The sequence below is a fragment of the Stylophora pistillata genome, chromosome 1 (assembly GCF_964205215.1).
Source record: "Stylophora pistillata chromosome 1, jaStyPist1.2, whole genome shotgun sequence".
In the NCBI taxonomy this organism is placed as follows: Eukaryota; Metazoa; Cnidaria; class Anthozoa; order Scleractinia; family Pocilloporidae; genus Stylophora; species Stylophora pistillata.
The window spans coordinates 55,969,113-55,984,383 of NC_142519.1; the positions used below are offsets into that span (position 1 = coordinate 55,969,113).

Below are 15,271 nucleotides of genomic sequence, written 5' to 3' on the forward strand. Positions count from 1 at the left end.
CCAAAATGAAGGTTCTCACGTTCGCGCGAAACGAAGGCGACTTCACAGACAACTCCAGAACGCCTACCGGAACAAAAAGTCACTTCCGGTCACCGTCGCCGTCGCAAAATAGCCTGGTGCTTAAGTTCTCTATTACTTGTGCGAAGCGCGCGACCTGTTCCAAAGTTTCCTCTTAGAATATTTGCATAATTTATGCATTTTTCCTTGGCTTCTGTATGACGCTGGCGTCTTGTGGGATAGCATTCTTCCGGGTTTAATACCATTCAGTAGTTCAGTAGTCCAGTAGTTCAACGAATATCTTGGCTCGATATCGTCGAATTTTCACGAGATATGTGAGATCACGTGAGTTCATTTTCATCCCTAAATAAGGTATGAAAGTTCGCAGAAAACTTTCTTAAATTTATGACATATTTTACTTAGCTTCCTATTTGACTCTGTGTTACGATCATCGAGGAGCCGTCACTTCGAAATCACTTCCAATCGCCAGCCGTAACCCTTTTTATGACAAGGGCTTACTTTATAGAACTTTGTGAATGAGTAAAGCGTAGCCATATTAGTGAAGGAGCTTTGTCATTTATTCGAAGCTTCAGAGTGATTTAAAAATTGAGAAAACTCCTGGAAAGACATTCGGCACTCTCGACGAATATTGTGAACAGCGGCTCTCCATTGCAACAGTAGCCAGTGTTGTCCCCAATATGAAACTGTACCAGTGAGTTAAAGAGAGTACTGAGAGGGTTTCATAGTCAACTCTTTCTTTAGGAGTCCTTTTGAATCAAGAAATTACACTGCACATGGGGTTTTACAAATGAGGGGGAAAGATATTGGTAGATGAGAAGGCTGGCCATCAAAGAATATTCCAATGGCAAGCTCTAATCTTGTTATTGGAATATTCTTTGATGGCCTTTTACGGATTGATTCATGCGAAAGAAGGGTAGGTGGGATTTTACATCACATCCCTGAAATAAATGCGAAAAGAAGCTTGAATTGCTTTTCCACCTGGGTGTTTATAAATTGTTTTCTTAATTGAATTAATTACAGTTACGATTACAATTACAATTACAATCAATTAATTTTTTACAATTACAATTACAATTAATTAGTTTAATTACAATATATTACAATATATTACAATATATTACAATATTACAAAAAAATATGCACTGTCCACAGTTAGCAAAGGCTAGTCGAAGCGGGCAGTGTTTAATACGTATATTTTAAAATAAAAAGATTTACAGAACAAGAGATTCAAAATTATAGACTAATTACAACTTCATTAATACGTTTAAGATACGGCAAGAGAACCGAACAAGCTGGGGTCTTTTTGAAGATTGGAGAATACTCTGGTCACTTAATAGAATTTTCTGTCTACATTTCACTCACCAGGGCTTTTTTTCGTCAAGGGGGAGGGGTTTAAAATTTTGCAATACTTTGCAATACTTTACTTTGCACTGTATTTCTAAGTTTAGGTACCACTTCATGACATCCATTTTAGAACTGCAAAACTCAGTCATTCAGATACAGGATTTTTTTAGTCGATCTGTACAATTATTTTATTTATTCAGTAGTGAGCCAGTTTGTAGTATTAGTTGGAAAAGTTTTGTTCAACTTCCTGTAATTTGATTGGTTTTTTGAAAGCTTTGTCACTGGCTGGGAAATAGATTTGATCTAGAGCAAAAAATGTTGCAATCCTTAAATAAATTGCACCCATGAGAGCCAATCAAATTACAAAAATCACCACTAATTTCAAAATGGATCTAATAATAAGATGAATTGTACACTCATTTTGATTGATTCTTGCTTATGATCTGTAAGAGAAAAGATGAGAAATGATATCACCATTGACAATAGTTGGCTTCTTAATGATAGAAATTAACAAATAAATTCCATTTTGCCTTGTGTCTTTTCAGTAACAGATCACAGATGGCATCAAAATGATGTATCAGCACCCGTGGCACACTCAGTTGTGCCTTGTGAGCCACTGTTTTGTTCTCACCTCATTTTGATGTCACCAACATGCAACATAGAGTATATTTGCGTGACCATGATACAGTAGAACCCCACTTTCGTAACCCAAAACCTCACCTCTTTATATTTCAAAGGTTCAGAATGTCTGTTTTGAAATGTAGAAGTCAAGTTGTCCTTTTGTCTGAGGAAATGAAAAGGATTCCATGTGCTTGTGATTATCACCAGTCCAAAAAAAATCAGAAATCGCTTCACAACTGGAAGCAAAGAAGATCCTCAAGAAAGAGGTAAAGGCATTTTTTCCTTCAAAGAGTGCATGGTTGCATTAATCTGGTGACTGAAGTATACCTTATTTACTTGAACAAGTGCCACCCCTGAAGAATCACCTGCCTTACATGAGGGCTGCACCTGCGACTGAAAAGTTTTTAAGGCCATGGCCTCAGCAGGGTACCTATTCTTTAAATATTTCAAGGGAACTAGATGCAGATCTTTTTACTTGCATGGATTCAGAGAAAGAAGATTTTTATAGTGCCAAAAAAAGAACTAGTAAATAAGTGTGTCTGAGTGCCATGAGCCTTTAGTGCAGCTGTGGTATATTACCACTGGAAACTTGACTGTCACTAAATGATTATTAGAGAAATTATGATCCCTGTATTTGTAGAGTCAATAGATGTTATACCCAACCTTCACTTTAAACTAAGTTTTTTTTTTGGAGTGATGAGCCATGCTAATTAACAAAGAACTAGTAAATAAGTGTATCTGCCATGAGTCTTTAGTGCAGCTTAGGTATTGTCATCACTGGAAACCTGACTGTCACTAAATGATGATTAGAAAAATTACAATCCCTGTATTTGGAGGGTCAATTGATGTTATACCCAATGTAGCGTTTACGGCGACCAAAATCTAAATTCTAAAGTTCAAGGGCGTGTCGCTCCAAAACGCGGTTAACGAGGTGTTTGGGACTATTTTACTGATCGAAATGACAACCCAAAGTTGACTGTTTGCACGAATCTTTATTCTTGAAAAGCAATCGACCACGAACCACAATCAATGATGAAAATAACGATTATTCTGACAGTCAATCAATCTATCGGACGATCGATCGTAAACTGAAACAACAATACAACGAAGTTCTATCAATCTAACGAAAAGCCGCGGAATACATGATCAAAGAATCGCATGTTAAATACTGGGCTCTAAAGTCTATAACGAGATTAACAATACAAGTGAAACAGAACAAAAGTTTGGAAACAAATTAAAAGAGTTTGATGACTGATAAACAGCCCATTGTTCTATCTAAATGATGGGCGTTCACTGACTCGCAAATTGGCACGAATTTGGCCTTTGAATCTTAAATCTATACAGATCATTGCAATATTTGTTTGTATGTTGTCGCCCAACACTGAAAAGACTGGAGAGGGAAAAACAAAGTTACAAAGGTACTCACATATCGGTCCCGCTTGTGCCAGAGGTTGAGAAAAACGAAAGGGCGAAAGTTTACCAAGGCTATTCAAAACTTACGAAGAACTGATTAAAGGGACGGTAAAATTGCCTTTTATATGCGCGTGGTGACGCTGAAAGGTCCGATTACAAAACCAATAGAAATACAGAAAAACAGATAAGCATTGTAACTATGTGGCTATCTAAGATCATTCTGAAATTAGTGAACTAATCAATAATCAATCAAAAAATGAGCCTTCTGGCTAATGTCCTTAACACCCAACCTTCACTTTAAACTAAGTTGTTTTTGGAGTGATGAGTCATGCTAATTGACAAAGAACTAGTAAATAAGTGTATCTGCCATGAGCCTTTAGTGCAGCTTAGGTATTGTCACCACTGGAAACCTGACTGTCACTAAATGATGATTAGAGAAATTACAATCTCTGTATTTGGAGGGTCAATTGATGTTATACCCAACCTTCACTTTAAACTGAGTTGTTTTTGGTGTGATGAGTCGTGGAAGTTCATATGACATGTTTTGTTTGAGATATAATTGGTTTCGTGTGTGTGGGGATCGAAAATTGAGAAGGTGCCAAGTCAGTAGCCTGCCCAAAAACTTTTTTCCTTAAAATGAGTCATATTTTTTTCACAGGTGAAATCATTAGTATAATTTGATGTATCTGTACTGTAAGTCAAAATTTAGACTTCTCATCAGTAGTCCACATATTTGTAAGCACAACCAGCTAAGTAACAAGCCATTACTGAACCATTAGAAATTAATTATCCATGAACATGACCAGCTAGGTAACAAGCCATTATTGAACCACAGTCAAGTAATTATCCTTTAGGCAATCAATTTAAACTTTATTTTAATATCCCATGTAAAAAATGAGGTAAATTTGAGCAAAGCAAAGCATTTAACTAAACTGGTGGCTGTATTAATAACAATGCATAAAACCCCTCTGATTTATATATTAACTAGATGAATGAATACCAGACAGACTGCTTGCAGTTATAACTTACTAAATGTACTCTCTGCTCACCCCATTTAAACCTAAACTCTCCCATAACATGCTCTCCTAAAGCAAAGTACTTTTTCTCTTCCATAGGGGATCTGTGAAATAAATAAGGATGGTGTTCCTGCCACCTATAAGCACAAACACAAGTCTTCTTTATCAGAATTGACTGGTTTACCAGAGAAAATACTTAAAGAAAAGTATGGGCTTTTTCCATGGTACCAGTATTATAAAGATGAAAGAGACAATGTGGGATTTATGTCTCCTCTGCTACTCCTCGATGACTCTCTACTATGACATGGAGGATTTAAAGATATGGGTGCAGAAAAAGTGTTAAGTCTTGTGACTAAAGACATTTTAGGAAAAAAGGATCTGACAAGTTTTCAAGTCCCAGAACTGACATGCCTGCACATGGGGTATGGAAAGAAATCAGGCAACAAAGAGGGAAGGATAGCAATTAGTGAAAAAGATGCAAAAGCATGGTTTGAGTATTTATCTTTGTCAAAACTGAAGAAATATCTAGAAGGTGACAAACAAACAGGAGGCAGGGATTCTGCTTCCCAAACAAGGAGGGTAACCGAAGGCTTTGGCTCGTATGATGATACTGTCTATCCAAGTGATAGCGGTCTTCTTTCTCCTATGAAAGGATATCAAATTTTAAGCTTGTCCATCCTGGTAATTAATTCTAAGAGCCCAAAGGAAAAGTCAGGCAGTAACCAGGTGAATCTATGTGAAGATGATGAAGATAGAAAGTTGTCAAATGAACATGAAGATGAAGAAGATGGGGAATCCAGAGGGACAATTGGTCCTAATAAAATATCAGACTTCCTGTCATTCTGGACTCTGCCTTTCCTTCTAACCTTTAGTGAGAGGAAAGTGGAAGAAGTCTGTAAATTCCATGAGGATAACAATGAGAACCCTCATGATATCATCAAAACTGTACAGAAATCTGCATTGGATATCTTTTCAGAGGCCACTATAATGTCAAAACCTGAAGTTCGAGATGGACTGAAGAAAAAGCTTAAAAGATTTTATGGTACGAAAAAACTGAGAGAAAAGTACACTTTGTTGGAATGCAATGGATCTCCAATAGTTCTGGTCCCTTGTCAGTACATATTACTTCAAGGAAATCCTGTACCATTACGTCTCGAGGACATTGGTCATAAATGGAAGAAAGATGACGCATTACTGTCAACGGAGGAATTCCTTAGTGTGTTTGTTAATGATCTGGAAGTTCAAGAGGACTATTTCAATTGTATGAAGGATGCTGGTCTGCGACAAGGTGTTGATTATCCATCATTTTCCCAGACGAGAGCGTTTTTAAATTATTATTGCAAAATCTTGAACCTGACATGTCGATGGTTTTGGAACATGTTAAGAGTCAAGGAAAAGGGATGATCACACCAAGCCATTCAGTGGTGAAATGTAATGGTGGAAATTCAGTTGTGTGCTTTTCTTATCTTCAAGGTAATTTTGTTTGCATTGACTGAAACCCTTTTTTTTTTTTCAGCCCTGTCAAAATAATTTTTAGTCTTAGTCAGGATGGCTGGAGCAGTATGTAGAAAAGCTCAGTGAAGGCCCGTGAGGATTACTACAGCATGCTTCTTGATACTTTCCTGAAATAGATTTCTTTTGGATAACTCCAGGAGGCTTTCTACAAGTAGTCTCATAGGGAAAAGTAGAAAACTAGAAGGGTACTGAGCACCATGTTGTTACCATTAGAAAGTGAAATTAAGTAACAGAAATGATGTTATTTCTTTTAGGAACAGATGACAGCTCGATCTCAGGATTATTTAGAGCTATTGGTGCACACTATTGTAACCACTTCACAGTTATTTTTTTACATGGTGCAACTTGCAGCAAGGATGATTTGGTTTGCAAGTTAGGCAACCTATTTTCAGTGCAAGGAGCTGAGAAGTTTTCTTTTAAAAAGGGAAAACTTCAAAAGCCTGAACGCCCCATAAGTTTTTGTCAGGGCAAGGCACAGTTTACTGCACATGGTTTTCCATGTTTCCACGAATGGTGGGAGAGCATGATCAAGAGGGATCCTGATGTTTTTTCTGCAGCTTCAGACTACAATATTAATCCCACCTTTGACCCCTCCAAGCATCTTAAAGTAGCATTTACCTCAGCAACAAACCAAGACAAATTGAGAAACATTTGTATCGAAAAGAGGGAAGAAATTGGGAGATCAATTGAGAAGAGGATGACAAAGAGAGGCATTCATGCTGTAAGTCTAGATGGAACTCTTCTGTCTAAGATTTACCGGTATGGACGTAAAGACAACATTGGTGTCACTCTTTGTGTTAACAACACCCTTGGAACTGAAGATCCACCTCCAAGACTTAAACCTGCAGTTGATAAGATTATTTTATATCTAGCATTGGCTTTTATCAAAGCAGATCTTCAAGAAGATTAGATTCGAAGGATTTATTATACATGTCATCAACATCTTGGTGTTACTAAGAGAATTCTAACAAATACCTCAGATTTAACAGCATTGTTTTTTATTTGAAAAAATATGTTCTCCTTATAACACTATGAAACAAAACTTAAAAAATCAGGTGGCTAGTCAAACTTCTTTTGTTCATTTTTGGAACTTGTTCTTGCATCCAACAAGCTCCAAAGAGACATTATAATTATAAACTAATGAATGCTAAGCACTCATTTCTGTGGTCTGGCAGGGTTTTATACCATGAGCTGAGTATCTTGTATAGTGCTACCTATTAGCAGGGCATCTCTTTCTTGAAGAGCCATATGGTAGGTATCACGATAGTTAAAAAAAGGAATTGCTCTCTTTGTTTTGTAGAATGTGACTGATTTTTAAGAATGAGTTCACTTCACTTCATTGCATCTCTTTTATTTTGATAGTCTTTCCTTCTAAACCTGATGAGAAAAATAGGGAAGAAATAGAAGGTGGAATACTGTCATTGGCATCCTCATTGTCATCATCATCATCATCGTCAACATCATCCATGTTAGAAGAGAGTGAAGAAGGGTCAGTAGAGGAGACAAGTGGGAAGAGAATGAGAATAAGGCGTTCACCCAGGGTAAAGAGTAGGAAGAAACAGAGGACATCAACAAAAGTGGTGCACATTTTTGATGATGATGATGATGGTGACAATGATGAGGTAGATGAGGAGAATGACAGTGGGTTTGGTAAGTGGAAAACTTTGCTTTTGCTTTTACCTTTTACTAATTTCGTTCATTATGATAAGGTACTAGATTGTAATATGTATAGGGTGTTTCAAAAGTTCCTGCCTTTTTGTGAACATGGAAAAAAGTTGATTTCCAAACTACCTAGTTACACTTTTACCATGGACAATTTATGAAATTATGAATGGCTAACTCGCTGCTGATTGAATAAGAGTCTTGATAAGTACATGTCAATTTATGATAAATTGACGGCATAAAGCCGTAGTAGAGCATTGAAATCAGATTTGGGAAATTTTTGAAAAAACACGTCAGGATGCAAAAAGTAGTAAATGCTAGAGGCTGTATGATAAAGAAGATACTCTTTACTCCCCCCTCCTTACATTTAATCCAGTTACTACTTTCATCAGTGTCATATGAAAAAAAGCACAAAACTTAAAAGTTACCATACACTCACAACTGAGAATCAGGCCAAAAAAAACACTTAACTTTAAATGCTCTTGTTTTAAAAAGAAGTACTAACCTGCATGCAAAATTTCTGAAATATTATATCACATGCAGAAACAAGAGAAGAAAAGATTGGTTCCAAAAGGAGAGAAGTAGGTTTGCATAGACCTAACCCTCCTAAACGTCACAAAGGTAACTTCAAAGCAAACCCGCCTTTACAAAGTAATATCTGCAAGAGAAGCACTGTGTTTCCACAAATATGTAAATATATCATCCAACAGCTGCAGCATCATTGAAGTCATAAATCAAAAACAAGGGTGAGTGCTTCATCAGGGGTTCCAAACACCAAGAAACAGATGAAAGCATGAGGCCGCAGGCCGAGTGCTTTTATCGTGTCGAGGTGTTTGGAACCCCTGATGAAACATGAAGAGCGAGGTTTTGGTGTAATGAAAGCTTCTCAAACGAGTGGCCAATTATTATATTTTATTTAGTCTTGTTCTTTCGTTTTGTTAATTGAACGATAGCTTGTGATAAACACGGATTGAATGAAATGCATTATTTGGGAGTTATCCAGCCTAATTTACTTTTTGTCACATTCATTGCTTTGTGCTACATGGATGAGTCAAGTTGAAGGTTTCTGATTCCCAAAATATTGGACGAGGAAATGGGGTGTGTTATCAATTCTGTTCCAAAATCTACAGTTTACAAGAACTAATGGGCCTTACAGATTTTTTGACAATGACAAGACCAAAGAATGCTCAAGATTTGTACCATTGAGCCAGGCGGACTGTTTAAAGGCGAAAAGATTGGTGTGGATGTGCAAGAGTTGACTGAAAGCAGTTCAGTATTTCAGAGTGTAACTTTCGACAACTGTGAAGTTAAAGTCTCAATAAAGAAACGGCAACTTTGAGTTTAAATTTACAACACATGTTTCGACATTCTCATGTCATCTTCAGTTGGAAATGAGCTTTTAACGGTTGTACATTTGAATTTATATTCAGGTACGTTACAAATTACGTGTCAGGGCTTACGTTACAATTTGAATATTAAATACGCGAAAAATGTAAATAGCGCGCGCTTGACTAGACCAAAAAAAAAAATAATGATAATAATGATAATAATAATAATAATAAAATAAAAGACCAAGGAATAACAGAATTAAAAGGAAAGAGACAGTTCTAGATGTTTCAATTGCTGATTAAGAATGGGTATTTCGCACTTAATATGCAATGCCTCTTTGATCTTAATTTGGTATTTTGAAGCGGTAGAATCTGAGATCGTGAAACATTCTGTATCACAAGAGTCAAGACAGGCCCTTGATATCACCCCCGCGGTATTTGAACCAGAATTTCAATTGAGAATTCTTCAACAGAAGTGGTTTCCGTCCGTTTGAAGAGGATCCTGGCACATCTTCGCTTAGAAAGCAAGGGCCGTAAACTACTGGCAGAGATGATAACGACGCCATTTTGTTTCGAGGCCCGACCGTCCTCGTTTTTATGTTTTTTGAATGAATTGGAACCCATTACCTCACGGATATTTTGGGTATTGCATATGGTGTATATGATGTGTACAAATCCACTAGGGAAGTTCTTAAGGATTTCCGTTCTAATCAAGAGGATAAACTGCAACACCACCTAACTTCTCAAGGTTTCTTCTTCTCAAATGTTACCAAGTATTCATTGTCAGCTGTTAATTCTATTTGGTCAGTGGCCCAGTCTCATCTGCCGAAGAACATTTACAACTTTACCATCCGCTACATCAACAACTCTCTTCCTACACGTAAGAATTTGGTAAGATGGGGATTATCACAAAGTCCTGATTGTTCCTTTTGCCTTAATCCTGAGTCACTCCTTCACGTTGTCGCTGGTTGTCAACAATGCCTTGATCGCTTTACCTGGAGACACGACTCAATCCTTAACTTCATTGCCAAGTCCTTTCAACCTGTAATTAATGTTAGCTCCTCAATCTATGCAGATGTTACTGGTTATCTAAATCTCTCAATAATAACTGGTGAAAATTATCGCCCAGATCTTCTTTTCCTAACCCAGTCCAAGTGCCTATATGTTCTAGAATTAACAGTTGGTTTCGAATCTAACTTGTACAATAATGCAGTACGTAAAAAAGAAAAATATCGGAACTTGATTAACGAAATGAGTAGATCTTTCAGATGTGTGAAATTTGTAAATCTCTCCATGAGCTCCCTTGGCGTTTTCTCAGATGAATGCTCTACGTTCTTAGGCATGATGAATGACATAGGCATTGACATAAAGCAGCAACTTTACATAATCAAGAAAATGATAAATATAGCTATTAGAGCAACATATTACGTCTTTTGTTGCAAAAATAGGAATTGGGACAACCCAGATTTGATGTAATTTTGATTTTTGTGTGTGTGTTGAATAAGCCAATCTCAAGCAGCATTTGTAAATTGCCTATACGTTGTGAGATTTACAATTGTACATTAAAAAACACAAATAAAGTTTCCATTATTATTATTTTTTGGTCTAGTCAAGCGCGCTATTTACATTTTGCGCGTATTTAATATTCAAATTGTAACGTAAACCCTGACACGTAATTTGTAACGTACCTTAATATAAATTCAAATGTACAACCGTTAAAAGTTCATTTGCAACTGATGATGACATGAGAATGTCGAAACATGTCTTGTAAATTTAAACTCAAAGTTGTCGTTTCTTTATTGAGAGTTATTGTCACTCTGCTGTCTTTACGTACGTCCTAATGTTAGTCATTAATTAATTCTGCAAACTGCAATAATATGTGAATTACCCAACTTTTGTAGTCAAACGTCCGACGCGCTACATGTTCTTTAATCTATTTCTCGAAATGTACAATAAGCGTAAGGCGATACGAAGCAAGCGATAGAAACGTTGTAAGACTAGGAACACGAAAATCAAAAACGGAGAAGACGGTAAGTGAACTGGACAAATGAGAGGTAGCGATGGCAGAGCACAAGTGAGTTAAAAAACGCATGCAAAAGTACGGTGGCCCAGAAGGCTCAACGCAAACAAAAAATATACTGCAGCAAATAAAAATATACTGCAGCAAATAAAAAAATCAGAACGCAAAGAAAAAAAGTACCGCATCAAATAAAAAAATGCAACGCAAACAAAAAATACTGCAGCAAATAAAATATGCAACGCAAACAACAAAAAAAGAAAACGCAAACAAAAAAAATTGGAACGTAACGCCAAGGAAGACTGGGTAATAGTTCTTAGTTTCCCGCCAAAACAGCATGAACTGGAACTCGCTTTTGGCTATAGCCGAAAGCGATCTGCGTAGGATTATAGAAGATTACTGTCATCAAGAGTATGAAAATAGAGTTATTATCGATTTTTTTTAAGGGGCAGCATGGTATTGTCATAAGTTCGCTGCAAAAAATGGTTTCGGAAAGGTGAACAAGCATAGGATGGGACGAGTGTTGGCGGGAAACTAAGAACTATTACCCAGTCTTCCTTGGCGTTGCGTTCCAATTTTTTTTGTTTGCGTTTTTTTTTTTTGTTTGCGTTGCATATTTTATTTGCTGCAGTATTTTTTGTTTGCGTTGCATTTTTTATTTGCTGCGGTACTTTTTTTCTTTGCGTTTTGATTTTTTAATTTGCTGCAGTATATTTTTTATTTGCTACAGTATATTTTTTATTTGCTGCAGTATATTTTTTGTTTGCGTTGAGCCTTCTGGGCCACCGTACAAAAGGGCCTTAACGAGACGAAATTATGCGAAAACACCTAACAGAATATTGATTGCGTAAAGGCGAAAAAAAAAGACAAAGAATGCGATAATGAGGGGAAAAAATGCGCTTACAAACGAGAAAACAAACAATAGAGACAAATACAGCCATGCGGCGGTAACACCCAACTATTCTGTCACATAGTTTGAAGGAAATAAATCTTTGATGTTTGCTTGAGACATTATTTAGTTGGAATTTATTCATGTCACATGATATTCTTGGATTAATAAACATTTGGATATTGTATCCAAATCTTTAAAGATTTTGATACGATATCCAAATCTTGAAAGATTTTTATCTAGTTTTTCAATAGGTATCTAAACACATCTTCGTTATGTGGTATACGGTTGTTGATTGGTGGGTTCGAGTTATGAATTTTTAATAACTCTGAGAAGAATATGAACATTCCAATTATTGCTACATTGTAAAAGGTTTGCTTTATGGTTAGGACCAACATGAGACTCAAGACTGCTTAGTTGAAACTTGATGTTACCCTGAAAAGTGCTTATTGTTGTCCTTTACATATGCTTCTCATTAACGATAAATTTGTCATTGTCGTCAAACAAGATACACCAAGTTATGATGAATTGGAACATCTTGCCTCAAAGCTTGGTGATGTTTGGAAAAAGCTTGGGCGCCGCTTGGGCATCGAAGAGCCAAGGCTTGACGAAGTGAGCAAATTAAACGAGGAACTCTCTGAAAAGGGATATAAAATGCTCAGGTGTTGGAAGGGACTAAAGGGTTCAGCCGCAACTTACCAGATTTTGGGTCAAGCACTACAACATGAGCTTGTGAATCTGCGAGATTTGGCAGAAGAATTTTGTTATGAGCAACAATAAAAGGAAATGTGTCCTTTGAGTGTATGCAGAGATTCAATATATTTGTAAGTAAAATTTAAAATGGAAAACTAGACGCTGCCGTAGCAAATGAATCATAAGGGACTTTAAGCAAACCACGACGGCCACGGCAACGAGAACGTGGAAAAACAATAGATCTAATTGGCAGAACAATAGCCCAGCACGTGCGTTTTAAAACTTTGTACATTTCTTAGCCGTCCTTTGCAAAACAACAACGTGAAATCACCAAAATTTCCGTCGTCTGCGAAGCGAAACTGCGGCGGCAAATTATTTTAATTTACATTTGGAACTCAACACTACTTTTATGCGATATGTTGAGTTTGAGGTCTGGCGCCCTATGAGACGGTAAACACATGCAGCCATTTTCGAAACTCTAACTAAAAGTAGAAAATCATTTTTTAATCGACGTCTTCCGTGGCGTTGCCTTCTTGACTGCTTGAAGTCCCTTATATAATCTTGAAATTTTTAAACCCACAGGTAAGGCTATTTTTTCCGTTTTGTAGATTTTCATCTTAAAGTCGCACTTAGTTGCTTCTCTCATTATGCATCACATATAACTTCTAGGCGTTCGTAGCTGACAATTAATTTGATCTCTAGAGCCCGAAACTACAAAATTATTTGTGTAAGGGCTGTGTTCGATAAAGTTCTAATATTTTTGAGTGGCGAATTTTGTTCAATGCCTTCATAGCAAGGTGTATCATAGATTCTAGACGGGCTATACACCAACTAAAACGGGAATGGTTCCTAGCGAATCCAAAGGAGAGATATCATTTGTAGCAATAGTATTTTTTAAAAGTGAACGTTGTGTAAGGTTTCACTTTAAAATAGTTTATGAATAGTTACCTAGGTCCATGTTTTTAAATATTTTACGGGGTAATCAATTTGATAATAACATGTAACCACAGACTTTTTATTTTCATAAAACACTATCTTTTTATTATTATCACACAAAACATGTTTTAGCATACTTGTAAGTTTAGATGTAATCTAATCTGTTCACAATTCATTTTAAAATACAGCGGGTGTACAGAACACACGTTTGAGTGTCCATTTATAGAGACCTTAAGATACCCCGAAATCGGTGTACGGGTACGGGTAGTGTACCGTACGCGTGAATCGAAATGTTCATGTGCGTCACTAATTTGATTCAGATACCCGAAGAGTTAACACGCGGGGATTGGTAACGATTGTTTACAAAGATGGCGGCCATGGCGGCAAGGTTTGCTCTTTTTCCTCAGAAATAAGTTATCTAAATTGTTTTATAAAGTCTATGAAATGTATCCAAAATTCTCCTTTACGAATGTTCTGTCTTTAGAATGTACGCCAATGATATGCTTCTTCTCCATGCGTTTGACACTGAGGATGAGGGTATCGAAATTCTTCTTGCGGATGCTCTAAGCAAAGTGCCGTCTAGAAATTGAAAGTCTGGACGAGCAAACTTGCATCGACATGTTTAGGTAATAACGATTTTGAATTATAGTCGTGATGACAAAGGTAGGGTATTCGAACTCTCCAAACCTTACAACTTTTCGACACAGGTTTAGCAAAAACGATCTTAGAGTACTGCACGATGCTCTTTCAATACCTGCTGTGTACAAGTGTCCAAATGGATCTGTGGCTGGTGGCGTGGAACAACAGGTATGACAGTTCGCAGGCCCCATAACAGACAGCCTTGCTTGACAGAGAGCTCATCCTAGCAGAGAACGAATGGCTTGAGCTCAAGAGTGGTGCAGAAAAGGGCTGGCCAACCATTTTGGGTCATTGCGAGAGCCTTTGCAAAGACTGGATTCCTAGCAGTTTGGCGTGCAATTTCTAAGACAGAAACAGGGTGTTTGCGTAATTGTACTACCGACACCTGGAAGATTTTTCCCTCAATACTGACATCCTTCCTGTACTGGAGGGGTACTCTGGACAAGGCATCAGAGCTGGCGACTTCAGCAGAAGGCTTGAATTCAATTTCGTCGTGGTACGACGAGACGAGCAGGAACCAACGCTGAAGACGCGCTGCTGCCAAAACAGGCGTGGTAGAGTCTGGTGCAAAGATCCTTAGCAAAGGTTTGTGATCAGTTTGAAGTGTGAACTTGCGCCCAAATAGGTACATGTAGCACTTGGTCACGCCAAAAATGATTGCTAGGCCTTCCTTCTCTATATGAATTTAAGTACCTTGAGGCATATGCGATTGGTCTCTCGTCTCCGTTGGGGAAACGGTGAAGTATGACAGCCCCTATACCATATTGGCTTGCGTCGCTTTCAAGAATAACTTGGAGTCTAGGATTGTAATGCACCAGCACATGTGAGGAAGAGAGAGATTCTTTTGTCTTGTTGAAGGCCTCTTCGCACTGGGGGGACAACAGGAACTCTTGATGTTTCTGGAGGAGCTGATTGAGTGGTTAAAGAATTGAGCTCAGATTGCGAATGAACTTCGCGTGGTAGTTTATCATTCCAAGGAAGGCTCTTAATTAGGTGCAGTTTTAAGGGCGTGGTGCTTTCTTTATGGCTTCAACTTTATCCTCCGTTGGGGAAGTTCCTTCAGCAGAGATGACGCAGCCCATACAGATTACTGACCGCTGCATGAACTTGCACTTATTGAGCTGGAGTCGTAAGCCGTAACTGTCTAAGCGACTGAGAACAGTGTTCAGATTCTGGATAT

At 37.5% G+C, this 15,271-nt stretch overlaps 1 protein-coding gene across 1 annotated transcript; it reads left to right on the forward strand.

Annotated features, from left to right (window-relative positions):
* Positions 1-7,175: 7,175 nt before the first annotated feature.
* Positions 7,176-12,603, forward strand: LOC148743229 (uncharacterized). The gene is made up of 4 exons (XM_088750408.1): positions 7,176-7,182; positions 7,290-7,577; positions 8,133-8,240; positions 12,332-12,603. Exons 1-4 carry the CDS (start codon positions 7,176-7,178, stop codon positions 12,601-12,603), a joined length of 675 nt encoding a protein of 224 aa, XP_088606534.1.
* The last annotated feature ends 2,668 nt before the right edge of the window (positions 12,604-15,271 follow it).

Coding starts and splice junctions, on each gene's coding strand:
- LOC148743229 (XM_088750408.1), top strand. Junction 7,578..8,132: donor GGAGAATGACAGTGGGTTTG/GTAAGTGGAAAA, acceptor TATCACATGCAG/AAACAAGAGAAGAAAAGATT. Junction 8,241..12,331: donor AGCAAACCCGCCTTTACAAA/GTAATATCTGCA, acceptor TCGTCAAACAAG/ATACACCAAGTTATGATGAA.